Raw genomic sequence first — 16,052 nt, forward strand, 5'->3', positions numbered from 1 at the left:
TTGGCCATTCACTTTTTTTTTTTTAAAGAGACCAGCTTTCAGGAGAGTTCAATTAATTTCCACCTTGGTCAGCACTTGCCTAATGAACAGCACAACTGTTAGGGTGTATATTAAACACCTCAGCAGGCTAAAGTATTGCTTGTTTGAAACATGCAACATAACCCACTTGTCCTTTACAATAGAAGATCTGTTCCCCAAATGTTTAAACAATATGCCCAGTGCAGTTACACAAGCAAAGTCTGCCAGCGTGAGACCTCTTGTGAATGATTAAGTACAATGTTCGTATAGCACAGCTATCAACCGGCACACAAAAGAAAAGCAGGTCATAAAACCGGGCCTGTGCAAATTTGCAGGGAGCTTTAAAATGTGGGTGTGTGCCTGAAATGTAGCACAAATGCATGTCTGGATGAGCCCTAAAATGTTAACCGTTATCTATGTTAATTTTTTATTTTAAAAAGAAAGCTGCATTATCCCAAGTCAGACTGTCAACTAGCTCAACATTGTCCATGCCAGCCTTCCCCATCCGACTGGTGCCCTTCCAGTTGTTCGGGATTACAATTCCACCATTGGCTACACTGGCTGGGGTTGATGAAAGTAAAACTGAAAGCAAGTAGAGGGCACAGTGAACAAGGTGAACAGTACACAAGGAGTCCTTCCTTCCTTCCTTCCTTCCTTCCTTCCTTCCTTCCTTCCTTCCTTCCTTCCTTCCTTCCTTCCTTCCTTCCTTCCCAAAAAGGAAATGCTGCAACCAGTGATAGATTAGGTGCAACAGCAGTCATTCCAATCCACATTTGGGCAACTCGTGGCCTTTCCCCCTGTTTGGACAAACTGTCCATACAAACGTGGATGCAAATACTTCTAAATTGGAAATGGCTACCCAGCATGCCTCACTGAAGGTTACCATAGGCGTGTTCTTCCTCTCAGACAGAATGCTGCCATACATCTGCTAAACCAGCAGCACAACACAATCTTCTCATAACCCCTTGACCATCATTTGTCTATCAAGTAACTGAGGAAAAATTGCATAAGTTAAAGCGTACGCCGAACCAACTTGATTTTACCATATTGGGCTGGTGGGGAGAAGCTCATGAAAAGAAAAGTCTTTTCACTATTTTAGGCAATAGTTCCTTCAGTTATTTTATGAACTAATTTCCTTTTCTCCCCTCAGCATGGCCTGGGGTAATGGGTGCTGTAGTCCACAAAAGGGGGGGGGGCAAAGGAAGTTGAAAGTGGAGTCTGCAGCCTGTTTCACAGAGGTTATTTCCCTTTCCCAGCCCTGTGAGGGCACCAAACTAGCCACCCAGAGTTTAATCCATCACCTTACATTGAGGAAATGTCCTTATTTTTGGTGTACTCTGCCTCTTAAGCTGTTGAATCGTATCACTTTCAATTCCAAATCCCTCTTGGCATGTAGAACAGAGTTCTGAAGTCAATTTGAAGGTGAACACAAAAGTATTTTTATTTAAAGTGTAGATATCACGGCACGCAGCTAAATCAAATTTCGCTGGCTAAACCTGTTCCAGATATCTTGAATGTATTTTCATGTGTTCTCACAATTGTATCAAGTCAGCCAAGTCCAAATACTGGGCAAGGAAAGGAATGCTGGACCTGATTTGGGAACTTGTTAGGCTCCAGTCAGATGCTGCAGAAGATTATGCTATCAAAGCCATCGATGGTTCAACAGTAGTATTTGTTTTTCCAAGTTGCAAACAATATGGTCTAATAATAATAATAATAATAATTTATTATTTATACCCCGCCTATCTGGCTGGGTTTCCCCAGCCACTCATCTGCACAATATCTTTAAAACAGTATTATACCACTTTAAACAGTCATACTTTAAAGGGAAGTGTAATTTGTTACGGGTGCTGAGAGTTTGTGGGGAGACCCTATTCCCCCCAAAGAGCTACCATTCTCAGAGTGCTTTGACAATCACTCGTTTTCCCCAGGGAACTGTGGGAACTGTAGTTCTTTAAGGGGAATGGTGGGGAGAGTTTCTTTTAAGAAACAATACTTTACAGGATTATTTGGGGGAGCCCATGACTGCTTCAAGTGGCACTATAGTGCTTTAAATGCAGTTGGGGGCTAGATCTGGCACATTCCTTATGAAGCATTATACTTTGGGTTACATGACATCATTCAGAAGTGCTGGATATGAAATGTTTCATTGCTATGCATGAGGGATAGAGTAGAGCACTTGACTGAATAAATGAGACCGATTCTATGTGTGTCAAAAGTTATCCCCTCCTATGGAAACTAAAAATATCTAAACAGTCAACAAGAACCCAACATTTCAAGGATCACAGGAAAACATGGGAAAATGCAACCAAAACACAGATAAAACTCTAAACAAAGCATGTAAACTGTAAGCATTACATAAATGTACTGGAGTTAAAGGGCACTACTTGTTTTAACAATGATAGGATATCAAATTCCTGAGCTTCGCGTGCCTATATATAGAAGGAGAATAACAAAGGTATTTATTGTGGTCACAGAAACTTTATTGAGGGCTTAAATAACTTTGTCACCTCAAAGAAGCAATTAAAACTTGTTCCTAGTGACATGAAGAAAACCTCAGTGCTGTATTCAACTGAATTGCTCTGCTAGTGGAAGCCTTTGGAAGAATTCCTGCTACCTTAATGGGACTTTCCCAGTCTCCTCCTCTTCCTGTACATGCCCTGCGCCAGCTCCAATAATGCTCTGGAGGGCTGGGGGAACCCCCATTACACATTTAGGGGGTGCATGGGGAGAGGGGAGGGGGAGAAGGTTCCACTGTATGAGAAAAATCCTTGCACTGGCAGAACCTCAGCCTTAGTGCTAAGTTGAATACAACCCTAAGGGTGGCAGCCAACTAAGTTCTACTTAGAGTAGAATTAATGTACCTAAGTCAGCTATGTCCGTTAACTTCAATGGGTCTACTCTGAGGAGAACCAGCATTAGCTCCAATCCTAAGTCCACTGCCCCCCACTTGAGGAAGGACTGGAGATCGGGTTCGAAATGACCATGTGCAAACATGCCTAATGACCATCTGAATCAAATCTATGAAATTTCAAGGGAAGAGAAGAGGTGAAGTAGTGACTCTATGCCTTTGATCCATTGAAATGTTGAAGAATGCAAGACTTGCTCTTGTTCATTTTTAGAAACAAATATATATATATTCTGGTTTGCCAGAAGCGGCTTTGTCATGCTGGCCACATGACCCGGAAGCTGTACGCCGGCTCCCTCGGCCAATAATGCGAGATGAGCGCGCAACCCCAGAGTCGGTCACGACTGGACCTAATGGTCAGGGGTCCCTTTACCTTTACCTTTATATATATATCCATACCCATATCTGAAGATACATGCCAGTGTTGTAGCAATCCATATTAAGAGCCTTCAAAGTAGAATTCTTATCCTATCCAACTGTGCTACAGAGAAACGTAAACTGTTTGTGCATTTGGAAACCAAGGGTTGTGTCAAAATTGAAGGGGTTTTAGAACATAAGAGCAGCCCTGCTAGATCAGGCCAAAGGCTCATCTAGCCAAGCACTCCGTTGTTGTTGTTGTTGTTGTTGTTGTTGTTGTTGTTGTTGTTGTTGTTGTTGTTGTTGTTGTTGTTATTGGAAGTGAGAGCTGGACCATAAAGAAGGCTGATCGCCGAAGAATTGATGCTTTTGAATTATGGTGCTGGAGGAGACTCTTGAGAGTCCCATGGACTGCAAGAAGATCAAACCTATCCATTCTGAAGGAAATCAGCCCTGAGTGCTCACTGGAAGGACAGATCGTGAAGCTGAGGCTCCAATACTTTGGTCACCTCATGAGAAGAGAAGACTCCCTGGAAAAGACCCTGATGCTGGGAAAGATGGAGGGCACAAGGAGAAGGGGACAACAGAGGTTGAGATGGTTGGACAGTGTTTGCGAAGCTACGAACATGAGTTTGACCAAACTGCGGGAGGCACTGCAAGACAGGAGTTCCTGGCGTGCTATGGTCCATGGGGTCACGAAGAATTGGACACGACTAAACAACAACTATTATTATTATTATTATTATTATTATTATTATTATTATTAATTTATACAGTGGCCAACCAGGTGCCCATGGGAAGCTTACAGGCAGAACCTGAACAACAGGTTCACATTTGCAGTATTTGGGAAAATAATATTTTACTTTCCACCTCACAGAACTGGCCACCAATTACACCAAATAAGATTTGCAGAGACCTTCTCATAATACGCAATGAGCAAGCAGATATCAGGACTACTGCCAGGTGGGAGACATTTGTGATTTATTATTCTAGATTCTTGGGCTACCTAACTCAGCTGTCATTATCCATTGAACCATCTTACGCATTACACAGTCAGTCCCAGAACACCGTATTGGTTACCAAGAGGACTGGGCCAATCCCAGACCACTTTGTCCGTGTGTCTTGCCCTCTTTTCAAGAGCAACAGATATATTTTGGGACTGAGGCATGCTGCAGGAGATTGACAGGTTTCCCAAGAATTCCAGTTTCATTCCTTTCGTGTGACAAAGAACTTTTACAAACAGGGAGGTTTGAGGTGAACTGTAACTTTAGAAGGTCACTCAAGGCAACTCCAGGATACTTGCTTACATAAGGCACTTCTTATTGCCCTCTGTCTGTTCTTGAGCATCTCCATCTCTTCATGCTAGTCAAGGATAGACAACATACTAGGCCATGGTGAAAACGCCTGGCCTTGGAAGTCCGGGCCATTTATATGAATGGTTTAGCAGAGAAAGCAATTAATGTCTTCTAAACTTCTAGGTGTAAAGATTGATAAACGTCTACTCTGTTATGTATGCAGTGGTTAGATTGTCAGACCAGAACCTAGGAGACCAGGGTTCAAATTCCCGCTTGGCCATGAAGCTCACTGGTTGACCTTGGGCCTCTCAACCTAGCCTACATGACAGGATTGTTGAGGGGGTTAAATGAGGGGGGGAGAGAACAATCTACACCACACTGAGCTCCTTGAGGAAACGGTGAGATATAAATGCAATAACTAACTAAATAAATGTTATATATCTTAAAAGGTAAAGGGAGCCCTGACCATCAGGTCCGGTTGTGTCCGACTCTGGGGTTGCGGTGCTCATCTCATTGGCCGAGGGAGCCGGCGTACAGCTTCCGGATCATGTGGCGAACCAGAGCAGCGCACAGAAATGCCGTTTACCTTCCCACTGGAGCGGTACCTATTTATCTACTTGCACTTTGACGTGCTTTCGAACTGCTAGGTTGGCAGGAGCTGGGACCAAGCAACGGGAGCTCACCCTGTCACGGGGATTCGAACTGCCGGCCTTCTGATCGGCAAGCCCTAGGCTCTCTGGTTTAACCCACAGCGTCACCCGCGTCCCTTGTTATGTATCTTACTATATAATGAAAACTGTAAAGCTGTCATCAAGCTGTGGTTCATGTGGCCACCTACTGGACAGCAGGTGGGCAGCGGAGGCAGTCAGGCAAGTGAGTGAGTGAGTGATCAGACAGCCCGGCTTGTTCCTCTGAAAGCTGCCTCAGCCGCGGTTTGGCTGAGCTGTAAGCGGAGGAAGGGTTGCCTGAGCAGGTGAGCAAACGAGATGCCAAGGCTGGTGAAAAAGAGGTAAAGTGGAGGTGGACGGAGCTGGGCAGGTGAGCAGGATCGGATCAGTGTGGTGTGGACTTTTCAACCTGTCCTGCGCTTCTCCTATTGCTGCCTCCACTGGCATAGGGACGGGGAATGAAGGGGAGAAAATATTTCTCCTCTTTATCCACCACCCCTTCTCCCACTGCTACTGGAGAAAATAGCCTACATTTTCTGGCTTCCCACAGCAGTGGCAGTGCAGTGGATCTTAAGGAAGGCAAGAAACGTGGGGTTTGGGTGATCTGCAAGGCGAAGGGCGATCCCTCTCCTCCTTCTCCAAGGTGCAATTTTGTGGGGTCTTCCGATCTTCCAGAGCTAGTGTGGGGCATGTGCAGGAGGAGAGGGGAGAATGCCCCATTGTGTCAGCAGGAGCACAGAGTTAGCTGAATTCAGCTCTTAGTATTTACTCCCAACCTCTTGAAAACTAGACCACTGAAGGGGAAAACCACATGGGCTTTGAAATTAATACAGTACTGAATTCCGTGTTGTTCAGTAGATTAATTCGGGAGGGAAAATTCAAAGGCCTCACGTCATATATAATGAGGAAAAGCACACTGTTCTTCAGATCCACCCCCCCCCCCAGAATGCACAACATACATAGCCAATAAAGAGCCATTCATTCCTACTTGATTTTTCAGCACTAAATATTTCAAGCAAATGTGCTGCCTCAACATTATTTACTAATCAAGAAAAAAGCAGCAGACATATCTTTCTGGTAAAAAATATTTGGTGCTTTCTTAAGTTTGCCCTCCTTCACAACAGCAAAAATGGTCCCAGGAGGCAAGAAAAATAAATTGCTTAGGTGAGATATCATTGCAACTCATCCTCTATGCAGGAGATTTTGAAATACCACAGATCTGAGCTTCTAGTTCCATGTATTAACCGTGATTAAAAACAGTCCAAGACTTCAGGACTTGATTCAAAATTCATCTGTCTTCAAGTTTCTCACAGCAGCTGCTTCAAAAGTCTTGGTTATGACCTACAAAACCCTATAACATGGGTAGGCAAACTAAGGCCCGGGGGCCAGATCCAGCCCAATCGCCTTCTAATTTCGGCCCCCGGGCGTTCTGGGAATCAGCGTGTTTTTACATGAGTAGAATGTGTCCTTTTATTTAAAATGAATCTCTGGGTTATTTGTGGGAACTGCCTGGTGTTTTTACATGAGTAGAATGTGTGCTTTTATTTAAAATGCATCTCTGGGTCATTTGTGGGGCATAGGAATTTGTTCATCCCCCCAAAAAAAACAATAGTCCGGCCCCCCACAAGGTCTGAGGGACAGTGGACTGGCCCTCTGCTGAAAAGGTTTGCTGACCCCTGTCCTATATGGTTTGGGTCTTGGCTATCTGAAAGACCCTATCTCCCTATATGAGCCTGCCTGGGCTTTGAGATCTTCTAAGGAGGCCTTTCTTTCAGTCCCAACACCTTCACAGGCATATTCGATGGCTTCTCCCAGATAATGGAACGCTCACAGAAAGCTAGGCTGACCTCCTCTCTTGCTTTCCTTTCATTGACAGGCAAATACCTTTTTGTTCTGACAGCCTTTGACCACTGACTGACTGTTGTGGCAGGGTCTTCCGAGGGTGGGAATTGCATGTGTGTGTGTTTTTAATGCTTTTAAGCATTTTCAGTGCTGTTTTAATCGGGTTACCTGCATGGTGTGTTTTTAGGTGTATCTGTTTTAATGTAGGTGGCAAACCCACCTTGTGTGCTGCACTGAGAGAAAGGCAGGATATAAAATAAATACGTTAGGAAAATGTGAGAAAGGGGGTTCAGGGTCAGGGGAAAGGGACACACAGTGGACATGCTAGATCCTTTAGCAGCTATTGAAACCCTGTGTGTTTTGGAAAGTTTCAAGTAGTCCTTACATACAATTAGGTGAGTGATCTTACCAGCTTCTGAGTCAGTCCAGGTGGAGCCCATTCGTATGTGATAGTGTTAAATGTTGGATCTTTCCGAGACACGATAGGATTAGTGATAATCATACGGTTCCTTTTATAGATGCGAACACTATCACCTCCTTTCACCCGGGCAGTTAGCGAAGAATATTTCGAATCGGAGAGCAAGCGGCCAATTTTCCGGTCATCTTCTGCATCGGAGCTCAGACTGTGATCTTCCTGGCTGCATTTACATGACTTGCATATTTTCCTGTGGGAGACAAAATGAGGTCACCCTTTGATATAAGCTGAACCCCAAATAGGCATGTGCTCTTTTGGAGGCTCAGGAATGAACTTTCAAAAACACTGAAGGTTATATATTGAAATGGATCATGGCGTAGGACAAAAGACCTTTGTTGGCAAGAACTCAATTTGTAAGCTGCAGACTAATGGAATTTGCCATGGTGTGGAATATAGAACCGTAAAAACCCACACTGCAGAGACCCTGGAGAATAGGCCTCAGGGCACAATGACCAAGTGTTACTTCTAAGCTGCTGTGAATGCAGCTAGTAAGTTACATGATTTTGGAAAGAATCACCTGAGAGATGAGGACATGAGTCTCCCTGCTTTGTTTATTTAATGTACCGTATTCATATCCATCCTTTCTTCCAAATTGGAAAAGAACATCTGAGTCTTCAATATTCATGTACAAACCCAATCTTATCATGCAAGGTACATTATTTTCTAATATTTTATATAAGAACACATTCACAATTTCTCCCCTGCCCTGATTCCAAAGCTAAACATATGATTTCAAGGTATTTGGATTCAAGCAGCAAAGTCGCTTTTCAGTGTATTGCCTTGGCAGCTAGGTTTAAAGGCATCCGATATATGTAAATAGCTTATTGCAGAGTTGCACAGGAAATATGGGCGTAAGATTCTTTGAAGTCAAGACATAAAATAAAATAATAATAAAAAGATTGTGGAAATTTCAGTTTATAAGATGGGGTGGGGAAAACGGAAAATAAATACTACTACTACTACTAATAATAATAATAATTATTAATAATAATAATTTATTTATTTATACCCTGCCCATCTGGCTGGGTTTCCCCAGCCACTCTGGGCAGCTTCCAACAGAAGAATAAAATAATCGATTAAAGATTAAAAGCCTCCCTAAACAGGGCTGCCTTCAGATGTCTTCTAAAAATCTGGTAGCTGTTTTTCTCTTTGATATCTGATGGGAGGGCGTTCCACAGGGTGGGTGCCACTACCGAGAAGGCCCTCTGCCTGGTTCCCTGCAACTTGGCTTCTCGCAATGAGGGAACCGCCAGAAGGCCCTCGGCACTGGACCTCAGTGTCCAGGCAGAACGATGGGGTGGAGACACTCCTTTAGGTATACTGGACCGAGGCCATTTAGGGCTTTAAAGGTCAGCACCAACACTTTTAATTGTGCTAGGAAACATACGAGAGGCTTGGCTGCAAATTGATAAGATTAAGTTGTAAATTACTAATTGAGGAAAATATAATAATATTGTTACTCTGCTCTTAAATATTTCTCCTTCTTTACTGGAAGACTGCAATGGGGGAATGAGGGTAGTTCAGAGCTCTATGGTATGAATGGGTTTGTCAGTGTATCACTGCAACACATCCTAGGATGAGGTAAGATCAAAACATAGAGACTTGAATGTAGGTTATGTCAAACAAAGGACCCCCCCCAATACATCCTGTTCTGATATCTATAGGCCTCTCGAGTCTCTTTGCCATTTCCCCCTGCCCCAGCTTCTTAAGAATATAAAGCATGGAAATTGTTATTTTTGGGAGCAAGGTTATATTTGGCAACAGAGCCTATTGGATGGAACTCTTATTTGTTCCAACAGGCCTTTGGGGCATATATAAGAGGAAAGTCACAGGCTTCCCTTGATCTACAGGATGTGACTGGGCCACTATATGCAGCTTAGAATCTTTGGAAGCATGAAGTGGCTTAGAAATACTTTTAAATAAAAAATTAACCCACTTGCTTTTGTTCATGCATTTCTATAATTTAATGCCTGCTGTGCTTTGTACTATGCCTTAACTTTGCTTTTAACGCTGTATATTTGTTCTTAGCTGCTCTGGGCTCTTGTGAGATGAAGGGTAGGACAGAAGAAATAAAAACAGCAACTTGTTTGCATTCACAGTACACGATTGATTCTAAAACAAAGGCAAAACACCATCCCCACAATATAAAACCATCATCTACAATATACCTAAGCATACAAGTACACATGCCAGGGACTTGAAGCTCTGTCGAGGGTATGCTCTGCGGCATAGTGCTGCATAGTCTGGGCAACGAGTCCCATATATTAAAAGCATGTCACGGGTCTGCCACCACCAGCAGACTGTCTCCATTTTAAGTTAGTTCCCATCTCTGCAATAGCAGCATTTCTGATCCCTCACAGTGATGTGATCACATAAGTAGGTTTCTCTGCTCCTTATCACTGGGCGACACTGGAAGTGGCTGAGCAATACACACAGTGAGGTCCACAACACAACACTACACATTGTAGAGAAAGGAGAACCTTGATACAGGAATGCAGTTTGGAGTATCAGACCCACAAGATGCACTGTGTGTTCTTTCCTCTTTACAGTGAGGCAGTTTAGCTAGAATCTCTCAGCTGCCTTGACGTAAAAATAAGACAGGAGCGCTTGTAGAACATATCCTCTTTCCACACTTCTGCCATTGTATTCAAAGTGAGTGTCTTTGTTTTGTTTCCTTCTCTCCTCTAAAATATTCTTATTCTTAATACCCTGGTAAAGCAGTACCAGTCTGCTGCTGTAGGGTTAGAGGGCCTATTCAGATGGTCCAACCCCAGAGACCTATGGGGTCTAAGGGATTCTGAAGCTTAAGCAATCCCCTTATTTACTAGGGAGCTCTGGGCAATGAAGCGGGTATGGAAGCAGCTGAAATGCAAAGTGGTAGGAAGGGTGAGTGAACAGAGGCATAGCAAGCCCAGGTGGTACCCGGTGTGGATTTTTTTTTTTGGTCAACCCCCACCCCCAATGTGGCTCCGGCTCTGACGAAAAGTAAAAAACATGAATTGCAAAAAACAACAACTAGAGCTTACAGAACAAAACCGACTTCAGATTTGAAATCAGCATTGAAAGAACATATAAGAACAGTTGAAAAATCTCATGCAACAGAATTTTTTTTAAAAAAAGTTCCCCAGTGGGGGGGGTGCTGAGTGTCACCCCCCCCATCCAGGGTGGCACCCGGGGTGACCTGCCCCCATTGCCCCCCCCGCTACGCCACTGTGAGTGAACACACATAATAGCACATAAAGATATATTCAATCAGATACTCAAAATCTTAAAGTAAGGGTGAAAAGAGATTTAAGGGCAACGCAACAGAAATGCTTTCAAATCTATATGTATGCAAAATACACACTAATTGAGGGAAATTATTGAACTGCAGGGAGTTGCATGGGATGGGGAGGTGTAAAGTCAGCAAATGTCACCTCTTATGCTACTGGACACCTTTGTTGTATCAAGAACTGCTCTGCAAGTGGAAAGGTGGTGTTGAATTTTCATCCATTATCTGCAAGACACCCAAGGCCTTCCTCGTAGCAGGACCGCCCCACCCATGAGGCAAGGTGAGATGACTGCCTCAGACAGAAGGATTGACATGGGGAGCAGATCTTGACGTCAGTCTTTATTCCCCACTTGTTCATGATGTAGTTATTCACTTGCCCCTTATTCCCTGGTGGGGGAGGCATCATTTGGGGGGTTTTCCTGAGGCACCAAAAAGTATTGGGCCAGCCCTGCTGCCTAGTTTTTATAAGCATCCATCTCTCCCTTTGGAATTATACAAACCAAGGTCATTCTAGCCTCTAGAGGAACATTTACAGTTGATGTCCCCAATTATCCACTAATGAGTTAGATGCAATGTTCCGGGATGGAGTCCATTTGAAGAGATTCTTCAAAAGCTTTGCTTTGTGTGGAACCACAATAAGAATACGAACCCAGCTCAGATTTCAAACAAAAGAGACAGTGAACACGCAAATAGATTTTCGGCGCTGATAAAAAGAGTAATTTTCGGGAAATAATTTCAAGAGCCTTTCCCGAGCCAAACAACAAATGACATTGCTGTGCCCAATAGGAGGAAAGTGAATGGAATATACTTAATAGTTTGCTAAATAGTCCCCATCTTGATAGCAAATAAGGAGAACAGTTTATTAAACTGTGTTGAAATAATTAGATCTGGAAGCCAGTCTCTCGCAGATGTAGGGAAAGGTATTAAAGTGCATAAATCCACATGCAGCGTAAAAGGATGCTGGATGGTAAGTCAAGTATAATTACTTGGGCATCTTGCCCTCTTCCCCCTGTTGTGCACATAAAAGCCAATCATGTGGTTGCTCTTCTCCAATTGGCCGATGCCACAGAAGAATGTCTGTTTTCAACCGGCCTTGCCAAAGTTCAATTCAGAAGGAGTACTAGGATTACAGAGTGAGGGCAAATGATTTCTTTTTAGGATCCCTGATCTCTTCTACTCCCCTAAGTGCATTAAGTCAGTGTGTATTTTATGTCATTTATGAAAAAAAGAAAGAATGAATTTTAAATTATAAAAAGCATGCGGAGGCTTGGGTGAGGGGGAACCACTGCAGAGAGCTGAGAAACTATTTCAATGTCTTTCTACAAATTCCAGTCTACAAAAGTCATTCTTTGTCCTAAATAGGTTCTTTAAAAAGGCAAAGAGTGTGAGGCAGACTGTTTAAAAGCATAGATATCCCTATCTGCTGGAACCTCTCCCTGGAAATTGTTGTCTCCAGTTTTGACCTTAGCAGAGCAGTACAGTGGTACCTCGGGTTAGAGGCGCTTCAGGTTACAGACGCTTCAGGTTACAGACTCCGCTAACCCATAAATAATACCTCAGGTTAAGAACTTTGCTTCAGGATGAGAACAGAAATTGCGCGGTGGCAGTGGGAGGCCCCATTAGCTAAAGTGGTACCTCAGGTTAAGAACAGTTTCAGGTTAAGACCAGACCTCCAGAACGAATTAAGTTCTTAACCTGAGGTACCGCTGTACATGAAAAGAATGAACAGGGCTGGTGGTGCTGTTATTTGCCAAGGTAGGGATATGGAGGGTGAAAGGGTGATAAGCTTAGAGGAGCTCCAGATCTGTGGTGGCATGATGCAGGTACTGCTGGAGCTTCCATGACCACATTGCCATCTTGCCTTGTCCCATTGTCATCCTGGCAAGTAGCAGGGGAAGGGAGTGCTGATGCTTCGCTGCCAACCAACTTACTGGACCTCACTAAAATCAATCTGCTTGAGGAGTTGGGCTCTTCTCCTTCAACAATGTCTCTAGAAATGCACCCAAATATTGAGTTGTCATTTAATGTGCAGCCTGTCATGATGGTGGCAATCATTTTGAAGCTTGACTAACAGATTACAGGACCAGATATTACAGAATGCTGCAAATATTATAGGATCTAAGTCAGTGATCTCTAACCTTACTGGCAGTGGTCTCAGGTTGGGTTCTTTGCGAGCCTATTGGTTAGAGACCGCTTTCATGTACTGGCTGTATAGATTGCTGGCTTTGTATATTGATCTATGTATTTTAATAGATTGCCTCAGAAACCCTTGGGTCAAAGGGTGGAATGGATCGCAGGAAACGTCAGGAACTGACCCCTGGGAACCTTGCGCATGTGTTCTCCAACTCTGCTCTAGTCACAATACTATGATTATCCCCAAGTAGCTAAAGTGTTTGGGAAGAAAAGATGCAACCCAGACAGCAGCAGATTTATAGCATACTTGGCATGGGAACTTGGATCCAAGCTGTCTTAAAATTTTATATTCCTTTGCTTTGCAGATCATAAGCCAGGGACTATATTCTTTCAGATTTTATATATTTGCAGACCATTGCATTAACAGCAGGTAACACCATCACGGTTCTTAAAAAGTGTTTCCTGGCTTCACGGTAGTCTTAATGTAAGGGAAGCAGAGCATGTTTTTTGTGTGTGTGTGGGTAGGATGATATATTGGCACTATTGCTTGTAGCAAATGGAATCAATATCCCAACAGCTCTAATCCAGATCACTCCTTTTAATAGCTTTTCGGAAATCACATCTCAAAAGTAGTACACATGGTAAAAAAGAAAGAAAGATTTTTGATGAAATGAAGTTCATCTTTTTTCAATGATACATCACTTGTAGTTAATGCAAACATTTGGCACTGGATCTTCTATGGTTTCTTGCGCAGAGCAGAATTTGGAAGAAGCTATACTCAAGGAAGTCTGAGTAGATGCTAAAGGGAAAAGCCAGAGAAAACTAGCATCTTGAAAACCTCTCTGTATTATGATGCTCTATCGTACTAAAAGGTAAAGGTGAAGGGCCCCTGGACAGTTAAGTACAGTCAAAAGTGACTATGAGGTTGCGGCACTCATCTCACTTTCAGGCCAAGGGAGCCGGTGTTTCTCCACAGACAGCTTTCCGGGTCATGTGGCCAGCATGATTAAACTGCTTCTGGTGCAACGGAACACTGACGGAAACCAGAGTGCATGGAAACGCTGTTAACCTTTCAGCCACAGTGGTATCTATTTATCTACTTGCACTGGCTGCAGTACAGAATAATCAGATTGCTCCCCACCCAGAAGAGTGGAATGTGGTTGACAATACTTAAAAGAGGACCAAAATAAATACCATATTTACTCAAGTCTAATGCATCATTGAATCTAATGCGCACCTCAGTTTTCAGAACCTTGAAATCAAAAAAGGATTTCCTAATGTGCACTTTAACTTTTGCAACATAATTTGGCAAAAAAAGAAGAAGATGAGCATTGGATTTGAGTAAATATCTATATATATAAAAATGTAAAAGGGGCTTGCGTGTTGGTCTCCACCTCTCACCAAAACTGCTTGACCAATGCCAATGAAATTTGGACATGTCACATGCGAATAAGTGAGTGTCCACATATCATTTGCGTACACAGTTGACACCCCAGCGCAAGGTAAAACCCCATTTTGTGGACCTCAAAACTCAGACAGCAGACACTGCCAGGCATGCTGGGAAATAGAACCCAGAAGCTGCATCTCCAAGGGCGGGACAGAGTGCATCCTGGGAAATAGAAGGCCAAACCTGCGTCTTAGCAACCAATTTGCTATAACTGCCAGAACGGCCATTCCTCCACAAATGGCCACGCCAGGATCCTGCCCCTAGCCACCCACGTCCCGACGTCAGCTCAGGTTTGCAGGGGACGGAGCTGGGGACTTGCCTGCATTGCGGCTTGGGGCAGGACGGGGATGGAATAGCTCAGGTTTGCAGGGAACAGAACTGGGGACCCACAGCAACGTGTGGCAGGGCCAGCTAGTGGTAAATAAAAGTCCCTGAATATCTTTGATGTCAGGAGAAGGAATACTCTCCCAACTCTTTGCCTTAGTGGTGAACTGGAAGTGTGAGTTCAAGACATGAATATCTATAGTGCAATAATAATATAAAAAAATGGGGAAGGAGGGGAGAAATCCAGAATTTTTTTTGCATAAAGAAGAGAGAAGTACAATGCACAGATGGAGGAATCGTAAAGTGGGTCCAGATTTGAGCAGTGCTTTCATTGCCAGCCTGCTGCAAAATGATGTCCTAATTGTGGGAGAAAGCCTATCTGCGACTGAGTAAGATTAAAAAGCAGGCAGGAAGGGCTGCTGCATTTTTATGTGTGTCTTGGATCACTGGTCTTAAAATGTTTTCCCACCAAAACCAAAACAGACCAGATTCACTACATGCCTGATAGCTTATGCGAACGTTGGCCGAGCAGATATATCAAAAAGCCTGACTATTTGCATTCAAACGGGTCACTTGAGTCTTTCCAAACTGTTCCCTTGGGAGTGGAGACTTCAAGGAATATGGCATTTTTAAAAGATGACATCACCACTGAAAGAATGGTGTCCTTTGACTGGAATGGAAGGGCCAAGAGAGTCAGGGACACAATTATATAGGCTGACCTTTTGATGAGGAACAAAAGCAGCAAGCTCAAGATTAACCAGCTGAGACTCTCAATTCTACATGTCTGAAAAACTGAAGGAACTTTGGTGTAACTCATTTTAACAGCTGAGCAATATTTGCACAGTCTACTCAGTTGAGTTTTAATTTGGTGCCAGCAATGGCTTAGTAAAGGTCAATAAAGATTTTATTCCCGCAAAAGAGGGCTTTCTAAGCAGGCTAGCTTCTAGAAGAAGAAGAAGAAGAAGAAGAAGAAGAAGAAGAAGAAGAAGAAGAAGAAGAAGAAGAAGAAGAAGAAGAAGAAGAAGAAGAAGAGTTTGGATTTGATATCCTGCTTTATCACTACCCTAAGGAGTCTCAAAGCGGCTCACAATCTTCTTTCCCTTCCTCCCCCACAACAAACACTCTGTGAGGTGAGTGAGGCTGAGAGACTTCAGAGAAGTGTGACTAGCCCAAGGTCACCCAGCAGCTGCATGTAGAGGAGCAACTGCTTCCTAGCATCCTATCTCCATAATATATATAGGAAGTGAACAGTGCTGGGCTACCTTTCAACATTATTGCAAGAATTACTGAGTGTATGCAAAACTCACTTGAGTG

General features: G+C 43.4%; 1 protein-coding gene across 1 annotated transcript in view; it reads right to left on the minus strand.

Moving 5' to 3' along the window:
• Window positions 1-16,052, minus strand: part of LMCD1 (LIM and cysteine rich domains 1) — a 58,956-nt gene that overhangs the window by 16,614 nt on the left and 26,290 nt on the right. Inside the window, exon 3 of the mRNA XM_035106584.3 lies at window positions 7,498-7,753. Coding sequence (XP_034962475.3) covers window positions 7,498-7,753 — 256 coding nt within the window. The remainder of the gene's footprint in view (window positions 1-7,497; window positions 7,754-16,052) is intronic.

This window comes from Zootoca vivipara, chromosome 2 (assembly GCF_965207765.1).
Source record: "Zootoca vivipara chromosome 2, rZooViv2.hap1.1, whole genome shotgun sequence".
NCBI lineage: Eukaryota > Metazoa > Chordata > Lepidosauria > Squamata > Lacertidae > Zootoca > Zootoca vivipara.